Raw genomic sequence first — 14,470 nt, 5'->3', positions numbered from 1 at the left:
CTGCGGTGGGCTCGTTGCTCTTTTGGCATCAGGGTTGTCCAGCACTTTGTGGTGCTTCTGTGGTTGGTACAGTGTTCCAAGAGATGTTGCCCGGTGGCATCACGGTGGCTTTGCAGGTGGTTTGGGACATGCCGGCGCTCTGTGTGGCAGTGCCTCTGTGCCCGTTTTGTGGGTCATTGGCATGGTGTTCCAGGCAATGTTGCCTGGTGGCGTCGTGGCGGCTGTGCAGGCGGTGTGGGACATACCTTTGTGCGCTTTTTTGTGGAACTGTGGGTGGCTACGCCATTGGAATTACATCCTGACCTTCTTTTGGTGGATTTATTTATTTAGTAATTGTAAAGCGACCTTGGGTGTGAGAAAGGTGCAATATAACTTGAACTTATTATTATTACTATTATTTTTCTACATTGTAGAACAATACAGAATACATCAAAACTATAAAATAACATCTGGAACATACGGAATTAGGTGGTTAAAAAAGTTTCGTTTTTAGATTCTTCAGCGTATCCAGCGTTTACCTTGACGCTTTGTACACTATTGGAATTATCTTAACCAGCTTCATGAGGTAGTCACCTGGAATGCTTTTCAGTTAACAGATGTGTCTTGTCAAAAGTTAATTAGTGCAATCTCTTGCCTTCTTAATGTGTCTGAGATCAAACAGTAAATAGTAAATAATAAAAATACAGTACATAGCCCAAATCTGCAACTGTAGTAATCCATATTATGTCAAGAACCGCTCAACTAAGTAAAGAGAAACGACATCCATCATTACTTTAAGACATGAAGTGACTTTTAATTAATAAAAATAAAGAAAACCATTGCATTAGTAGGTGAGTCCAAACTTTTGACTGGTACTGTAGATCTTCATGCCAATAAAGTGTGAGTTTATGATGTTATTGTGGACATGGTTTACATTTGCACTGCTCTGTGTTACATTATTACATGCACCAACAGGCACAAAGATTCCAAACAATGTGCTGATCTTACATCTTGGTTGTTTTTTTTTTCTTCCATGTGGACCATGATGATGAAAATAGAGCTCACAGTTCCCCTATAATGTTACTTTTGAGGAAGTAATGTGTGTTGTTAGAATAATTTTGACACACCCATGATGCAATAAGCTTATGCAATGTTTCCAAAAGTGGAAAAAAACCAATTCCATTCTTTGTCAGGTATTTTTCCACTGAACAAATGGGTTCACAATTTGGCAAATTGTATTGACAACTGAAAGTGCAAAAGAAAAGATCTTGCAGATTTAATGCCTAAATGGAAAGTTTCAAGCAAACTCACATAAACGTTCAGTTAAACTATAGTATATCTATATCAGTGAATGTGATATAAATAGCCTGATACAGAATACATAACGATAGTTAAACAGTATGTGCACTACGTTGTCTAACTTCCAGGAAACTTTGCGACATTCCCCACTTTCTCATCACTTCACAGCACCTGCAAGAATTGAAAAGACGCCTCGAAGTCCTCCACAGGATACATCTTCACCCTGAAGAACTTCAGACCCATGATGAGACTGATGGTACTCTGGACCACACAGGGGTTCTGCTCCTTCTGACGGAGCTCCTTCAGCTCGCTCAGAAACTTCTTCTTCACGGCAGGGAACCTGAAGTAGGACAAAGCGAAAGGAGTGAAAACAAGACAAAACTTGAAGGCCACACAGTCCAGTCCATACCTCTTCCAGGCACATATTATCAACATCAAAATCAAATTGCTTGAACCTAGGGTAATACTAAAGCTGTCCGCCAAATTTCATCCAAATCCGTTCAATACTTTTTGAGTTACGTTGGGAACAAACAAAAAAATCCTGGATCCACATATATATCTGGATTTACATCAAAATCTAATCGATTGTTCATTGGCCCATGGCTCACTTCTCAAAATTTCATAAAAATCTGCTCACTACTTTTTGAGTTATGGTCGGAACAGACAAACAAAAAGAGGTGAAAACATGACGTCCTTCAACAAAGTTGACGTAGGTAATAAAACAATGTGTGACACTGAAGTAAGCCATTAAGCATAGGTATGTTCAAATTAGCAAACAAAGGCAGACATTTTCAAACAGTTTTTTGTTTGATTTGAGATCACTGCAAACATTTGAGAACACACAAATGGTCTGGGAAGGTAGTCCTCTGTGAACAAACATGGATGCTGGATGAAGGTGTGCCCAAGTGAGAATTATTTATCTGTGTCCATACAGTTGTGCTCATAAGTTTACATACCCTGGCAGAATTTTAGCTTTCTTGGCCTTTTTTCAGAGAATATGAATGATAACACAAACTTTTTTCCCACTCATGTTAGTGGTTGGGTGAAGCCATTTATTGATTAACAACTGTGTTTTCTATTTTTAAATCATAATGACAACAAAAAACATCCAAATGACCCTGATCAAAAGTTTACATACCCCAGTTCTTAATACCGTGTATTGCCCCCTCTAACATCAATGACAGCCTGAAGTCTTTTGTGGTAGTTGTGGATGAGGCTCTTTATTTTCTCAGATGGTAAAGCTGCCCATTCTTCTTGGCAAAAAGCCTCCAGTTCCTGTAAATTCCTGGGCTGTCTTGCATGAACTGCGCACTTGAGATCTCTCCAGAGTGGCTCAATGATATTGAGGTCAGGAGACTGAGATGGCCACTCCAGAACCTTCACTTTGTTCTGCTGTAGCCAATGACAGATCGACTTGGCCTTGTGTTTTGGATCGTTGTCATGTTGGAACGTCCAAGTACGTCCCATGCGCAGCTTCCGGGCTGATGAGTGCAAATTTGCCTCCAGTATTTGCTGATAACGTGCTGCATTCATCTTTCCTTCAACTTTGACCAAGTTTCCTGTGCCTTTGTAGCTCACACATCCCCAAAACATCAGCGATCCACCTCCATGCTTTACAGTAGGAATGGTGTTCCTTTCATCATAGGCCTTGTTGACACCTCTCCAAATGTAACGTTTATGGTTGTGGCCAAAAAGTTCAATTTTGGTCTCATCACTCCAAATTACCTTGTTCCAGAAGTTTTGAGGCTCGTCTCTGTGCTGTTTGGCGTAAATTTTTGTTGGTCTACCTGACCGTGGTTTGGTTTTAACAGAGCCCCTGATTTTCCATTTGTTAATCACAGTTTGAACACTGCTGACTGTCATTATCAATTCCGTGGATATCTTTTTGTATCCCTTTCCTGTTTTATACAGTTCAACTACCTTTTCCCGTAGATCCGTTGACAATTCTTTCGCTTTCCCCATGACTCAGAATCCAGAAACGTTAGTGGCTGGATGAAAGATGCAAGAGTCTGTCTGGATCCCAGAAACTCACTCAGCTTTTATGCGCACACACTGATTACAAGCAAACAGATCACAGGTGAGGATGTTACCTTTAGTAGCCATTCAAACCCATTTGTGTCAACTTCTGTGCATGTTATCAGGCCAAAATCACCAGGGTATGTGAACTTTTGATCAGGGTCATTTGGGTAGTTTCTGTTGTCATTATGATTTAAAAAGAGAAAACACAGTCATTTGACAATAAATGGTTTCACCCAACCACTAAGCATGAGTGGAAAAGATGTTTTTGTGTTATCATTCATATTCTCTGAAAAATGGTCAAAGAATCATAGATTCTGCCAGGGTATGTACACCTATGAGCACAACTGTATATGCTGTTGTCTGTTGATGACCAACGAAGACTGCCTAATCTGTTTGGAAGAAGTCTGAAGTACAACATCTCCATAATGAATGATCGGCCACTAAGAAGGGCCAGGAGTCAAGATTTATTTGTAGACACTTGAGGTTTCGTTTGATAGTGTCTTTATACTGTAGTCTTGGTCTACGCTTGCCTTGGCTTCCAAGTAAGGGCTGGGAGTAGAGGAGTTGTCTGGGCAGATGCTCTCAGTCCATGCGGCAGACATGACTAAGCCACCAGAGGTTTCTGTGAATGAGTATTTTTTTCCATACTGGGAAGGCTGGCTCTGTCTAGAACCTCCTCATTTGTAATTTTGTCCCTCCAAGAGATCTTCATAATCAGTCGGAGGTGTCAGGTCAGGTCATAAACCCGCTACTGGTAACCGTGTAATCCAGTACCATCTGTACATGGTCGGGTCATCGGTGACTAAACCGGCAACCCCACCAGGTTTTCCTGGTGAGGAGGGTAGCTAAGCACCCTGCAGGACTATCTGTGTTCAGATTCCCGAAAATAGACACAAGTGTTCCATTTTATTTAATGTTCTTACAGTAATTCAAGTGGAAAACTTGTCTGTTAGTTAGACTACGACTTTTTCTGATTTTTTTGTATTAATCAATCCTTAGCATTAGCTAAGCGACTGTATTGCTCTCTGTGGCTGTTAGTTTAGCATAACTTGCATACATCACATGCACCTGAAGTGTTAAGTGTTTAAAATTTGAATTGACACCTTGTGCCCAGGTCAGACAGCAGAAAGATGCATGCTGCGACCTGCGATCAGTCGAGTGGCAACTGATCGCAGGTAGATGCAGGCGTTTTGCATCAAATCCTTCGTTGTGGTCAGATGTATTGCAAGATACAGGGTTTTTAAGCTGAATCAACCAGTCGGAAGCAGACGCAGCTAGACGCAGGTTGGCGCAGCGTACAGAAAACCTTTAAAAAATATAAGGCCATAAGACTGCTCGCAAGTTGTTGTAAACTATTTGCAGGTGCAGTCTGCATCTACCTGCGATGCATCGCAGTCATCTCGAAAGAATTGCCTTCCTCTGCGTCAGACTGCGTCTAGCTGCCATTACTGCTTCAACCTGCAATTGGTTGCTCAAGCGTTGCACGGCCACCTGCCTCTACATGCGTCAACCTGCTATTTGCACCGACTGGAAGCAAATCGCAGCTGAAATACGAACAGATCGTGATCCACTTGCGTCAACCTGCCTCTACTAAAGACTCTCTGCAACACTCTGTCATTATCTGCGTTGTCGTGCGTCGACGCAAGACCAGTCTTGCGTCTACCTGCAATTTTGTTATCACAGGTAGATGTAAGTAGTTGAAAACTAGTTGAACCCTGCTGTCTGACCTGGTCATTGGGTTGTTATTAGTAGCCGAGAGGATTAATATCATCGACGTATGCTGACCAAGCTAAATTTGTAATGTTTGCGACCAACTTGAAACACGTTCAAATTTAAAAGTTCAAAGAAAACCGGTTCACCTGGAATGTTCTCCTCAGTTTGCACAATTTGAACACAAAGACTCAAAAGGAAAGATAGAGACAAAGCTAGAAACATGGCGCGTGAATAAAAAGAATAAAGAATATTCTAACCAACACAGTCCAGATCTGTAGCTAATTAAATATATGATATAGTAACAGTCAAAGGTTTGTACACCCCTACTCATTCAGAGGATTCTTCTGTATTTTTTGACGATCTTCTACATTGTCGAACAATACTGAAGACATCAAAACTATGAAATAACATCCAGAACATATATGGAATTATGTGGGAAACAATGTAGATTTCTTTCATGTTTTACAGTAGATTCTTCAAAGTAGCCTCGTTTACATTGATGACGCTTTGCACACTATTGGCATTATCTTACCCAGCTTCATGAGGTGGAATTCACCTGGAATGGTTTTCAATTAACAGGTGTCTTGTCAAAAGTTAATTAGTGCAATCTCTTGCTTTCTTAATGTGTCTGAGATCAAACAGTAAATAGTAAATAATAAAAAATACAGTAAATCGCCCTATTCAACACCAGAATTGTAGTAATCCAAATTATGTCAAGAACCACTCAACTAAATAAAGAGAAACGACATCCATCATTACTTTAAGACATGAAGAAGTATCTTAATGTATAACAATAAAGAAAAACCACTGAATTAGAAGAAGTGTCCAAACTTTTGACAAGTACTGTATATTGGAAATACTCCCATTGTCCTATTATCTCTCTCAGACCAAACATTTTATGACAAGTCTCATTCTCATCTCATTATCTCTAGCCGCTTTATCCTTCTACAGGGTCGCAGGCAAGCTGGAGCCTATCCCAGCTGACTATGGGCGAAAGGCGGGGTGCACCCTGGACAAGTCGCCAGGTCATCACAGGGCTGACACATAGACACAGACAACCATTCACACTCACGTTCACACCTACGGTCAATTTAGAGTCACCAGTTAACCTAACCTGCATGTCTTTGGACTGTGGGGGAAACCGGAGCACCCGGAGGAAACCCACGCGGACACGGGGAGAACATGCAAACTCCACACAGAAAGGCCCTCGCCGGCCACGGGGCTCGAACCCGGACCTTCTTGCTGTGAGGCGACAGCGCTAACCACTACACCACCGTGCCGCCCCCATTTTATGACAAGTGTGTAAGAAAATTAAATAATAAAAGGTTAATTAATACTCACTTCATTAACATATCTAATTTAAAAAGGTGCAATTATACCATCCAGATACTTAAGTAAATTTTACAACATTAAAAAGAAAGTACGAATTTTTTAGAAGCCCGTGGTCCTGTAATATATTTAATGTAAATTGTGTAAAGCCTGCATAGTGTAATGTCCTCTTTGTGTGCGAGTGTGATCTACTCACTTTGCCTGAGCCAAGATTCCGATTACTTCTGCATATAAATCTGCTACAATGTGCAAATTGGTCATGTTCGGACCGTTGTACCTAAAAACATGCAGAAAACACCATAATGTTAGAGATGAGTGGGACAGGAAAACATACAATGCTTGTCGTGGATACAGGGAGATCTGAATATTACCCTTCTTTGTATTTAAAGTGCTTAAAGGCCAGGTCAATGACTTCCTGGACCAAATTGTCGAGGACAGGATGGAGAGGCATCTAATCATTGAGAGAGACATAAATAATCATTAGAAAGCTTATATTTAACTCCTGCCATTATTTTTCACAAACTCTTGTGAACTATGAAGAAACTATGAACCAGAGGACTAGCCCCCTAGTATAACCCAAACTATGAAGAAAAGAAGAAGAAACCTTTATTCGTCACATGCACACTTCAAGCACAGTGAAATTCATCCTCGGCGTTTAACCCATCTGAAGCACTGAACACACGCACACACACTCAGAGCAGTCGGGGATTCAGTACCTTGCTCAAGGGCACCTCAGCCCAAGGCCACCCCACGTCAATCTAACTGCATGTCTTTGAATTGTGGGGGAAACCGGAGCACCCGGAGGAAACCCACACAGACACAGGGAGAACATGCAAGATCTACACAGAAAGGCCCTCGCCAGCCGTTGGTTTCGAACCCAGAACCTTCTTGCTGTGAGGCGACCGTGCTAACCACTACATCACCGTGCCACCCTATGTAATACGTGAGAGGCCGAGGGCTACTGAAATGGAGATCGGCGCCACCTGATATGCCTTGTAGCATGGCAAAGATTTTTTTTAAAATCTTTAACATGCTATATCCATGTTTTATTATCGTAAAGAACTTGAGAAGTGCAGCGTTTGTGGATGAACCCTAAACTCAATTTTGACAGCGAATCCAAACCAATATCTGTAACCATTAACCTGAATATTTCAGGAAAATAATACTGTGTTGTAACTAATCAAGGACAAAGGAAGAGACTTTATATGAACGAAAATATAGCATCTAAAAAAAGTATCAGTCAACTTGAGGCCAGAAGAAGATCCACCAACAGTTTCCTCATTCATCAGTTTCATTTTTGGCGTTTCGCCCTCACGTGCGTGTGTGTGTGTATGTGTGTGTGTACAAAGTTGAGCATAACATTTTACCAGTCTCAAAAATACTTGCTTTGTAGGTAAGTAATAAAATGAAAGTCTCGAATGAATAAATAAATAAATAAATAAATAAATGTGTGGCATTGTAGTCTATAAGTAATAACAATGAAAGTAATCTTAATAGGCGGCACGGTAGTGTAGTGGTTAGCACTGCCACCTCACAGCAAGAAGGTTCTGGGTTCAAGCCCAGCGGCTGACAGGGGCCTTTCTGTGCGGAGTTTGCATGTTCTCTGTGTGGGTTTCCTCCGGGTGCTCCGGTTTCCCCCACAGTCCAAAGACATGCAGGTTAGGTTAACTGGTGGCTCTAAATTGACCGTAGGTGTGAATGGTTGTTTGTCTCTATGTATCAACCCTGTGATGACCTGGCGACTTGTCCAGGGTGTACCCCGCCTCTCACCCACAGTCAGCTGGGATAGGCTCCAGCTTGCCTGCGACCCTGTAGAACAGGATAAGCGGTTACGGATAATGAATGGTAATGTTAATAACCACAATTAGACCTGTGAGAACTTAGCATCAGCATAATGTGAAATGAGGTTTAGTTTCAATGCCTGTTCATTCTAATTTACATTACAATCAACTTTTAATACTTTTAACTCTGGAAAAAAGTGCTCAGTCATTTTCCCTGTGTATGCACTACAGCACACCATATCAATCGATCTGCTCATCAAAAATAGAAGACATATTTACACTTACTCGAGCTGATCTTTGGCTGGATCAAGTCAAAGTAAAAAAAAAAAGGCACCATTCATCATCAGTATCACAGTTCTCAAGACTGAACTGAATCGCTGTCCTGAATCATGAAATGATTCATGAATTGAATCGCTGTCCTGAATCATCTGAATGCATAAAACACGCGTGCCATCTCGCAACAAGTTTTACCTCCAAACAGCCCAAACTATGTCTGACAGATTTTATCCTGTTTACGATGGGCGTTCCCATGGTGAAAGAGAAACCAATGGAAACCGAAAGAGTTTCCATGTGAATAGTCTTTTATGAATGCGTAAGTGTATGGTCAGCGCTCCGACTCTAGTGTGACTGAGTAAGGTGACAAGTTTTACATTTCATCTAATTTAGGTAATTTAAAACTATAATATTATTTGGCAGTGGGCACAGAGGAAAGTGCAGAGGTTCCAACTTGGGAAATTGCAAAGAGGGAGATTCTCCCTCTCTGCGAGTAGCTCGGAGGGAGACAAGTTTGAGCACCATAGGCGCGAAGGCGAGTTTTATATCTAAATATAAAATGGTGTGTGTGTGTGTGTGTGTGTGTGTGTGTATGTGTATATATATAAAAATATATATAAAAAATGGTGTGTGTGTATATATATATATATATATATATGAATGATTCACCACATTTCATGTCAATTAAATCTTATTAATAGTAACGGATCGAGATAAATCCAGTGACTATAGACCAAACTTTAATATGCCTAAAGTCAATGTTAATGTCAATAGTGACTATTATAAATTGCCAATGGTAGACCCTCTGATGATAATGTTCTTCTAATAATATTCTAAGTTAGTAAAAGTCAGACAAAAAAAGTCAGACAAGTTCGTTAGAATCTAACATCTGGTCTGGTGATCTAACCCTGTCAGATATAGGGTCGTCTTGCTGCCGTCCAAAATAGTCCGCCATTTATCCCTGGCGACCATTGCGACAGGCGATCCGAACTTTATCTTGGTGATTTTCTGATATTTTTTCTTCGTAGTTTGGCTTTTGCCATTTCCACCAACGGAACTTCGTTTCATTATCTCATTCAAGAGAACATAAAATTAAAGACGAGCAGGCGATAAATGCAGACAAAATGCAGACGCAAAAAAGCAAACAAAACGGTTGAGTGTCACGGGTTTTCTCGTTCTCTCGCGCGTATCATTAATAGCGCCATCTGTACGCTTTATCAGTAACTGCTAAGACATTGGGTGGGCTCAAGTGTGTACCCCGCGGCATACCGAATTCCGCTCGATTCATATGCGCGCTTGATCTGTGCGCGCATGCCTCCGGCATTCACTCCAATCCCCCTGTTACCGTACGCCGATCGGTGTACCGACTGGGGAATCGTCGTATACTGTGGGGTACACACTTGAGTCCACCCATACAATGTCAGACGCACGAAAAGCGGAAAGTCAACTATTAATTTTCGTCAACATAAACGTATCAAGTTATATATTTTTTTAACTAATAATGTGTAGTAAGGGTGGGCGGGAGATTTTTATGTTGTCAGTGGGAGGTCGGGAGGATTTTCTAAATGTTCCCTACAGCGGGAGATCTCCCGCCCACGGCGAGAGAGTTGGAGCCTCTGAAAGTGTAAAGTATAAAGTTTCTGTCAATATGTTTATCATGCTTGTATGATAAAAAACTTGTGAAGATATTTATCTAAACCTACTCATTCTAAACCTGCCGAGCTTTGCCGGCGAAGCTCTCGACCCTGAAGGATTAACACTGAATTGAGGAGAACTGACTCTGGAAAAACAGCTCTATCAAAAGAGCAAATTTTACTCTTTTTCAAGAGGGACCAAATGTTATCTGGCGTAGAGTAAAATTTTCTTCAATTTGAGTAAATTGTACTCAGGCAATATTCCTGTGTAGATAATAAAGTATCCATCCAATCTGGTGAGGTGCCAATTCACGTGCTGGTTAAACTGAGATATGACTGTCTCAAGTACCTGTTTGAGAACTTCTATAAGAACGAGGGAGAAGATGAAGTCAATGGCCAGATCTCTCCTCTCCAGGAGATAATCTCTCTGCTGTTCATCACTGAGAGAGAGAGAGAAAGAGAGAAAGAGAGAGAGAAGAACAATGAATAGGTTATGTGAGTAATATTCACTCTCATTGTCTCATCCTCAATCACAGATTAAAATATTATTCTGCAGTGATGAAACAGCTTTCCATGACCGAGTGCTGGGCTGAACATGTGATGTCACTGGGCTATTTTGGCATGTTGAACCAATCCATCCAGTCAAGCCTGGAGGCGAACATTTTAATGGTCCATTATAGTGCATTTCTCTTATGTCAGTGATATTTATTAGGAGTGTCATACAGTCCATGGAAGAGAAAATATACCCACCCAAACACACCCAAATACAAAATCAAATGGAATTCAATACCAACAAAGGTCCCTTCAGTTTTATAGAGCAAAACAAGAATGTAATGGTCTTACAGCACAATGATTAATGCTCTTAGCCTTGTGAAAAAGGGTAACAAGTCTCACTTTTTGGACTTTGTGCTGGAGCGTGGTCTGTACTCATGGGATTCATCGTCCACTCCATTCTGCCTCCTGTACCAGTCGAACAGCGTGCGGAGGATAGAAGGCAGGCAGTACTCTGCCAGAGAACTCATAGTGTTGATCAACTGGAAGGTAAATGAGTTATCCAGTTAAATATACAATCTAATGTACACAGAATATCAATGCAATGCACAATTACTCCAAAGGTGAAGAAAGACAAGGAGGATATAAGATCTCATAGCCCTGATTTTTGCCTGGAAGGCAAAAAAAGAAAAAAAAAATTGCACATTTTATAACATGCGATATTTGTAACCCGTATCTGTACTTTATTATGGGATTGGTTCCCTTTCAAGTCTGGTTCCTCTCAAGGTTTCTCCCTCTTGTCGTCTCAGGGAGTTTTTCCTCACCACCGTCATCTCTGGCTCGCTCATTAGGAATACATTTATTAATACATACAATACTGTGCAAAAGTCTTAGGCACTCTATTTTTTTTCATGCAAACTTTGTTATAGATTTCTATTTCATGACTTCTACATTATTGAGTCAGTACAAAAACATTTTAGAGTCCAAACGTTCATTTTCCAGAACAAAATTAAATGTTTCAGAAAAAAAAAAGTTTGTATCTGAGATCTGAGCAGTAGATTACAAAAGAGGCCACTTTTCAGATTAAAAAAGAAAACATAATGAAGGCTGCTGGGTTTTGGTGCAAAATTAAGAAGTGAGTGTGACAGTCAAAGTGTCCAGAAGAACTGTGGCTGGTTCTGTAAGATGCTCAGTAAAACCTACAGCTCATTTCCACATAAAGCTGCACTCACTGTACCTGAGACTACTATTTTATTTTATTTTTTAAGCAAAGGGTCGTCTCACACCAAATATTGACTTTGTTTCATTTATTATGGCTTACTGTACTTTTTTAAAATGTTGAAACATTTCATTTCATTATTTTTTAAACCATTTTTGGTCGACAGCATTTCTTTACATGTGCCAAAGACTTTTGCATCGTACTGTATATGTAAAATTTATTTAAAATATTTATATATTTCTGTAACACTGCTTTGTGATAATTAACAATCATTCCATGAAATCAAGTCATACATGAGCTGATAGAGATGAGGTGCGTCGCACCGAGTTGGCTATAAGCCATGTACGATGAGATTGAGTGGAATAATTATTTTATTCTATCCACATTCACTGGATTTTGAGAAACAGCGAATTTTTATTCTTATTTTTTGCTAATTCAATAAATAAAAAATTGATACAAAATGTCCAGACAAAATACTTTCTGCTTAGCGGACACATGACAAATTGCATATATGTGTAATTTTAATGCTTTAAGACGAAGAATGTAAACAAACCGGCAAAATGACTAACATCTCATCTCATTATCTGTAGCCGCTTTATCCTTCTACAGGGTCGCAGGCAAGCTGGAGCCTATCCCAGCTGACTACGGGCGAAAGGCGGGGTACACCCTGGACAAGTCGCCAGGTCATCACAGGGCTGACACATAGACAACCATTCACACTCACATTCACACCTACGGTCAATTTAGAGTCACCAGTTAACCTAACCTGCATGTCTTTGGACTGTGGGGGAAACCGGAGCACCCGGAGGAAACCCACGCGGACACGGGGAGAACATGCAAACTCCACACAGAAAGGCCCTCGCCGGCCCCGGGGCTCGAACCCAGGACCTTCTTGCTGTGAGGCGACAGCGCTAACCACTACACCACCGTGCCGCCCCAAAATGACTAACAATTTGTGAAAAATGCAATAACAATAATAATAATAAGAAGAAGAATGATAATTATTGAAAAAAAACTATATGTTCTTACCATCAAATACTTTCATTCCATATTTTGTTGCATTTTTTTGTATTTTTGGGGTTTTGTTTTCGAATAGAGTTTTTATTTCATCCTCGGTTAGTTCAGCAACGCGCTCCGCCATTTTGTTTTTCTCTACTCACGGTATATGAGCTGATAGACAAGTAGTAGAGTAGCCAATCAGAGCATACGATTGCTCATATCCAGTGAATGTGGATAGAATAATGTCCATTGTTAAATGGACTATAGGAATAAAATCAAAAGACAGACAAACGGTAATAAACAATAATACTAAAAGAAAGAGTAAAACAAAAAAATGGATGATGCCACATGTGTGAGCGATAATGTGAGTGGAAAAGCAAGGTGAAAAAAGATGCCGTTTACTTGCATTTTCAAAAGAGGAAGAGACCTGCAATCTCAGAGATGAGGACAAAAGTGTTTCACTCTGTATCTCAGATTGGATAATTAACTGCTTGAAATCACAGTTCAACTGTTTCTGGCACACTTTCATTCCAGGCATATTTAGTCCCTTTTCAAAAATGTGTTTTAATTACAGTCCATTCAGACAAAACAATGCCTTGCTTTTGTGAAGATGAACGGAAAGAAGAGAGCAGGGTGGAGAGCATAGCAGCAGAAACCTAAAGGTGTGGTCGCAACAGATTTCTGTCTTTGTGAATTTCTTCACCAGAGCGGAGTGAAACCAGGCGTTTATCAGTGGTGCTGGGGTGACATGTTTCTGGCAGGAAAGCTAGTAGTTGAGTGGAAAATTAGCCTTAGCCAGCTCGAGGCAGAAAATGACCTCAGGCCTGTGTCCACACTTCTAATATTGGTGGCTTCTTAGGATTAACGCTCATGTAGATAAACTTGGAGCAAAGCAAAAGTGAAGAAGGCGAATACAAAAGTAACCATGAAGAGAACAAATCACAACCCCCCCTTTTTTTTTTTGTGTACTGCATCCTCTACCAGTGAAGTGAATGGACTTTATCACCATTTTATTTGTCTCGAGCATGACCAAAGACAAAACCCTTGGTAGACCTGGTAAACGTTCTTCTTCTTACATACTAACTGCTTGACATTAGTTCACTTGAGATTGTTTGCTACATAGTAATATCAAATTGCGTAAATAATTCAGACATCACAAGCTATCCAGAACCTTTCAGACTAAAGCATAAGGCACAAAAATCATGCCTGTATTTTTTTTAAACTCTCATTAAAATGTACAGACGCTATTAACATGGAAAAAAAAGACCAGCAATTGCATACAAAATCCTGATAGGCTCTTAAAATCTCATTCTCATCTCATCTCATTATCTGTAGCCGCTTTATCCTTCTACAGGGTCGCAGGCAAGCTGGAGCCTATCCCAGCTGACTACGGGCGAAAGGCGGGGTACACCCTGGACAAGTCGCCAGGTCATCACAGGGCTGACACATAGACACAGACAACCATTCACACTCACATTCACACCTACGGTCAATTTAGAGTCACCAGTTAACCTAACCTGCATGTCTTTGGACTGTGGGGGAAACCGGAGCACCCGGAGGAAACCCACGCAGACACGGGGAGAACATGCAAACTCCACACAGAAAGGCCCTCGCCGGCCCCGGGGCTCGAACCCAGGACCTTCTTGCTGTGAGGCGACAGCGCTAACCACTACACCACCGTGCCGCCCGGCTCTTAAAATGTATGATAGAAAGAAAAACAAAAAGAAAGAAAA

The 14,470-nt window shown here is 40.8% G+C and overlaps 1 protein-coding gene across 7 annotated transcripts in view; it reads right to left on the bottom strand.

Annotated features, from left to right (window-relative positions):
* The window catches only part of frya (furry homolog a (Drosophila)), a 237,667-nt gene that overhangs the window by 145,576 nt on the left and 77,621 nt on the right, over nt 1-14,470 (bottom strand). For all 7 annotated transcript variants that reach the window (XR_009650200.1, XR_009650199.1, XM_060897703.1 and 4 more), the window contains exons 4-8: nt 10,922-11,061; nt 10,377-10,467; nt 6,711-6,790; nt 6,536-6,616; nt 1,450-1,618 (exon numbers count right to left, since the gene is read on the bottom strand). Coding sequence is in view for 5 of the 7 variants with exons in the window: in XM_060897703.1 (XP_060753686.1) it covers nt 1,450-1,618; nt 6,536-6,616; nt 6,711-6,790; nt 10,377-10,467; nt 10,922-11,061 (561 nt within the window). In the remaining 2 variants the exon portion in view is untranslated. The remainder of the gene's footprint in view (nt 1-1,449; nt 1,619-6,535; nt 6,617-6,710; nt 6,791-10,376; nt 10,468-10,921; nt 11,062-14,470) is intronic.

Source organism: Neoarius graeffei, chromosome 17, assembly GCF_027579695.1.
Source record: "Neoarius graeffei isolate fNeoGra1 chromosome 17, fNeoGra1.pri, whole genome shotgun sequence".
Classification (NCBI taxonomy): Eukaryota; Metazoa; Chordata; class Actinopteri; order Siluriformes; family Ariidae; genus Neoarius; species Neoarius graeffei.
The sequence above is the reverse complement of the archived record's forward strand: the minus strand, read 5'-3'. Positions and strand labels throughout refer to the sequence as shown.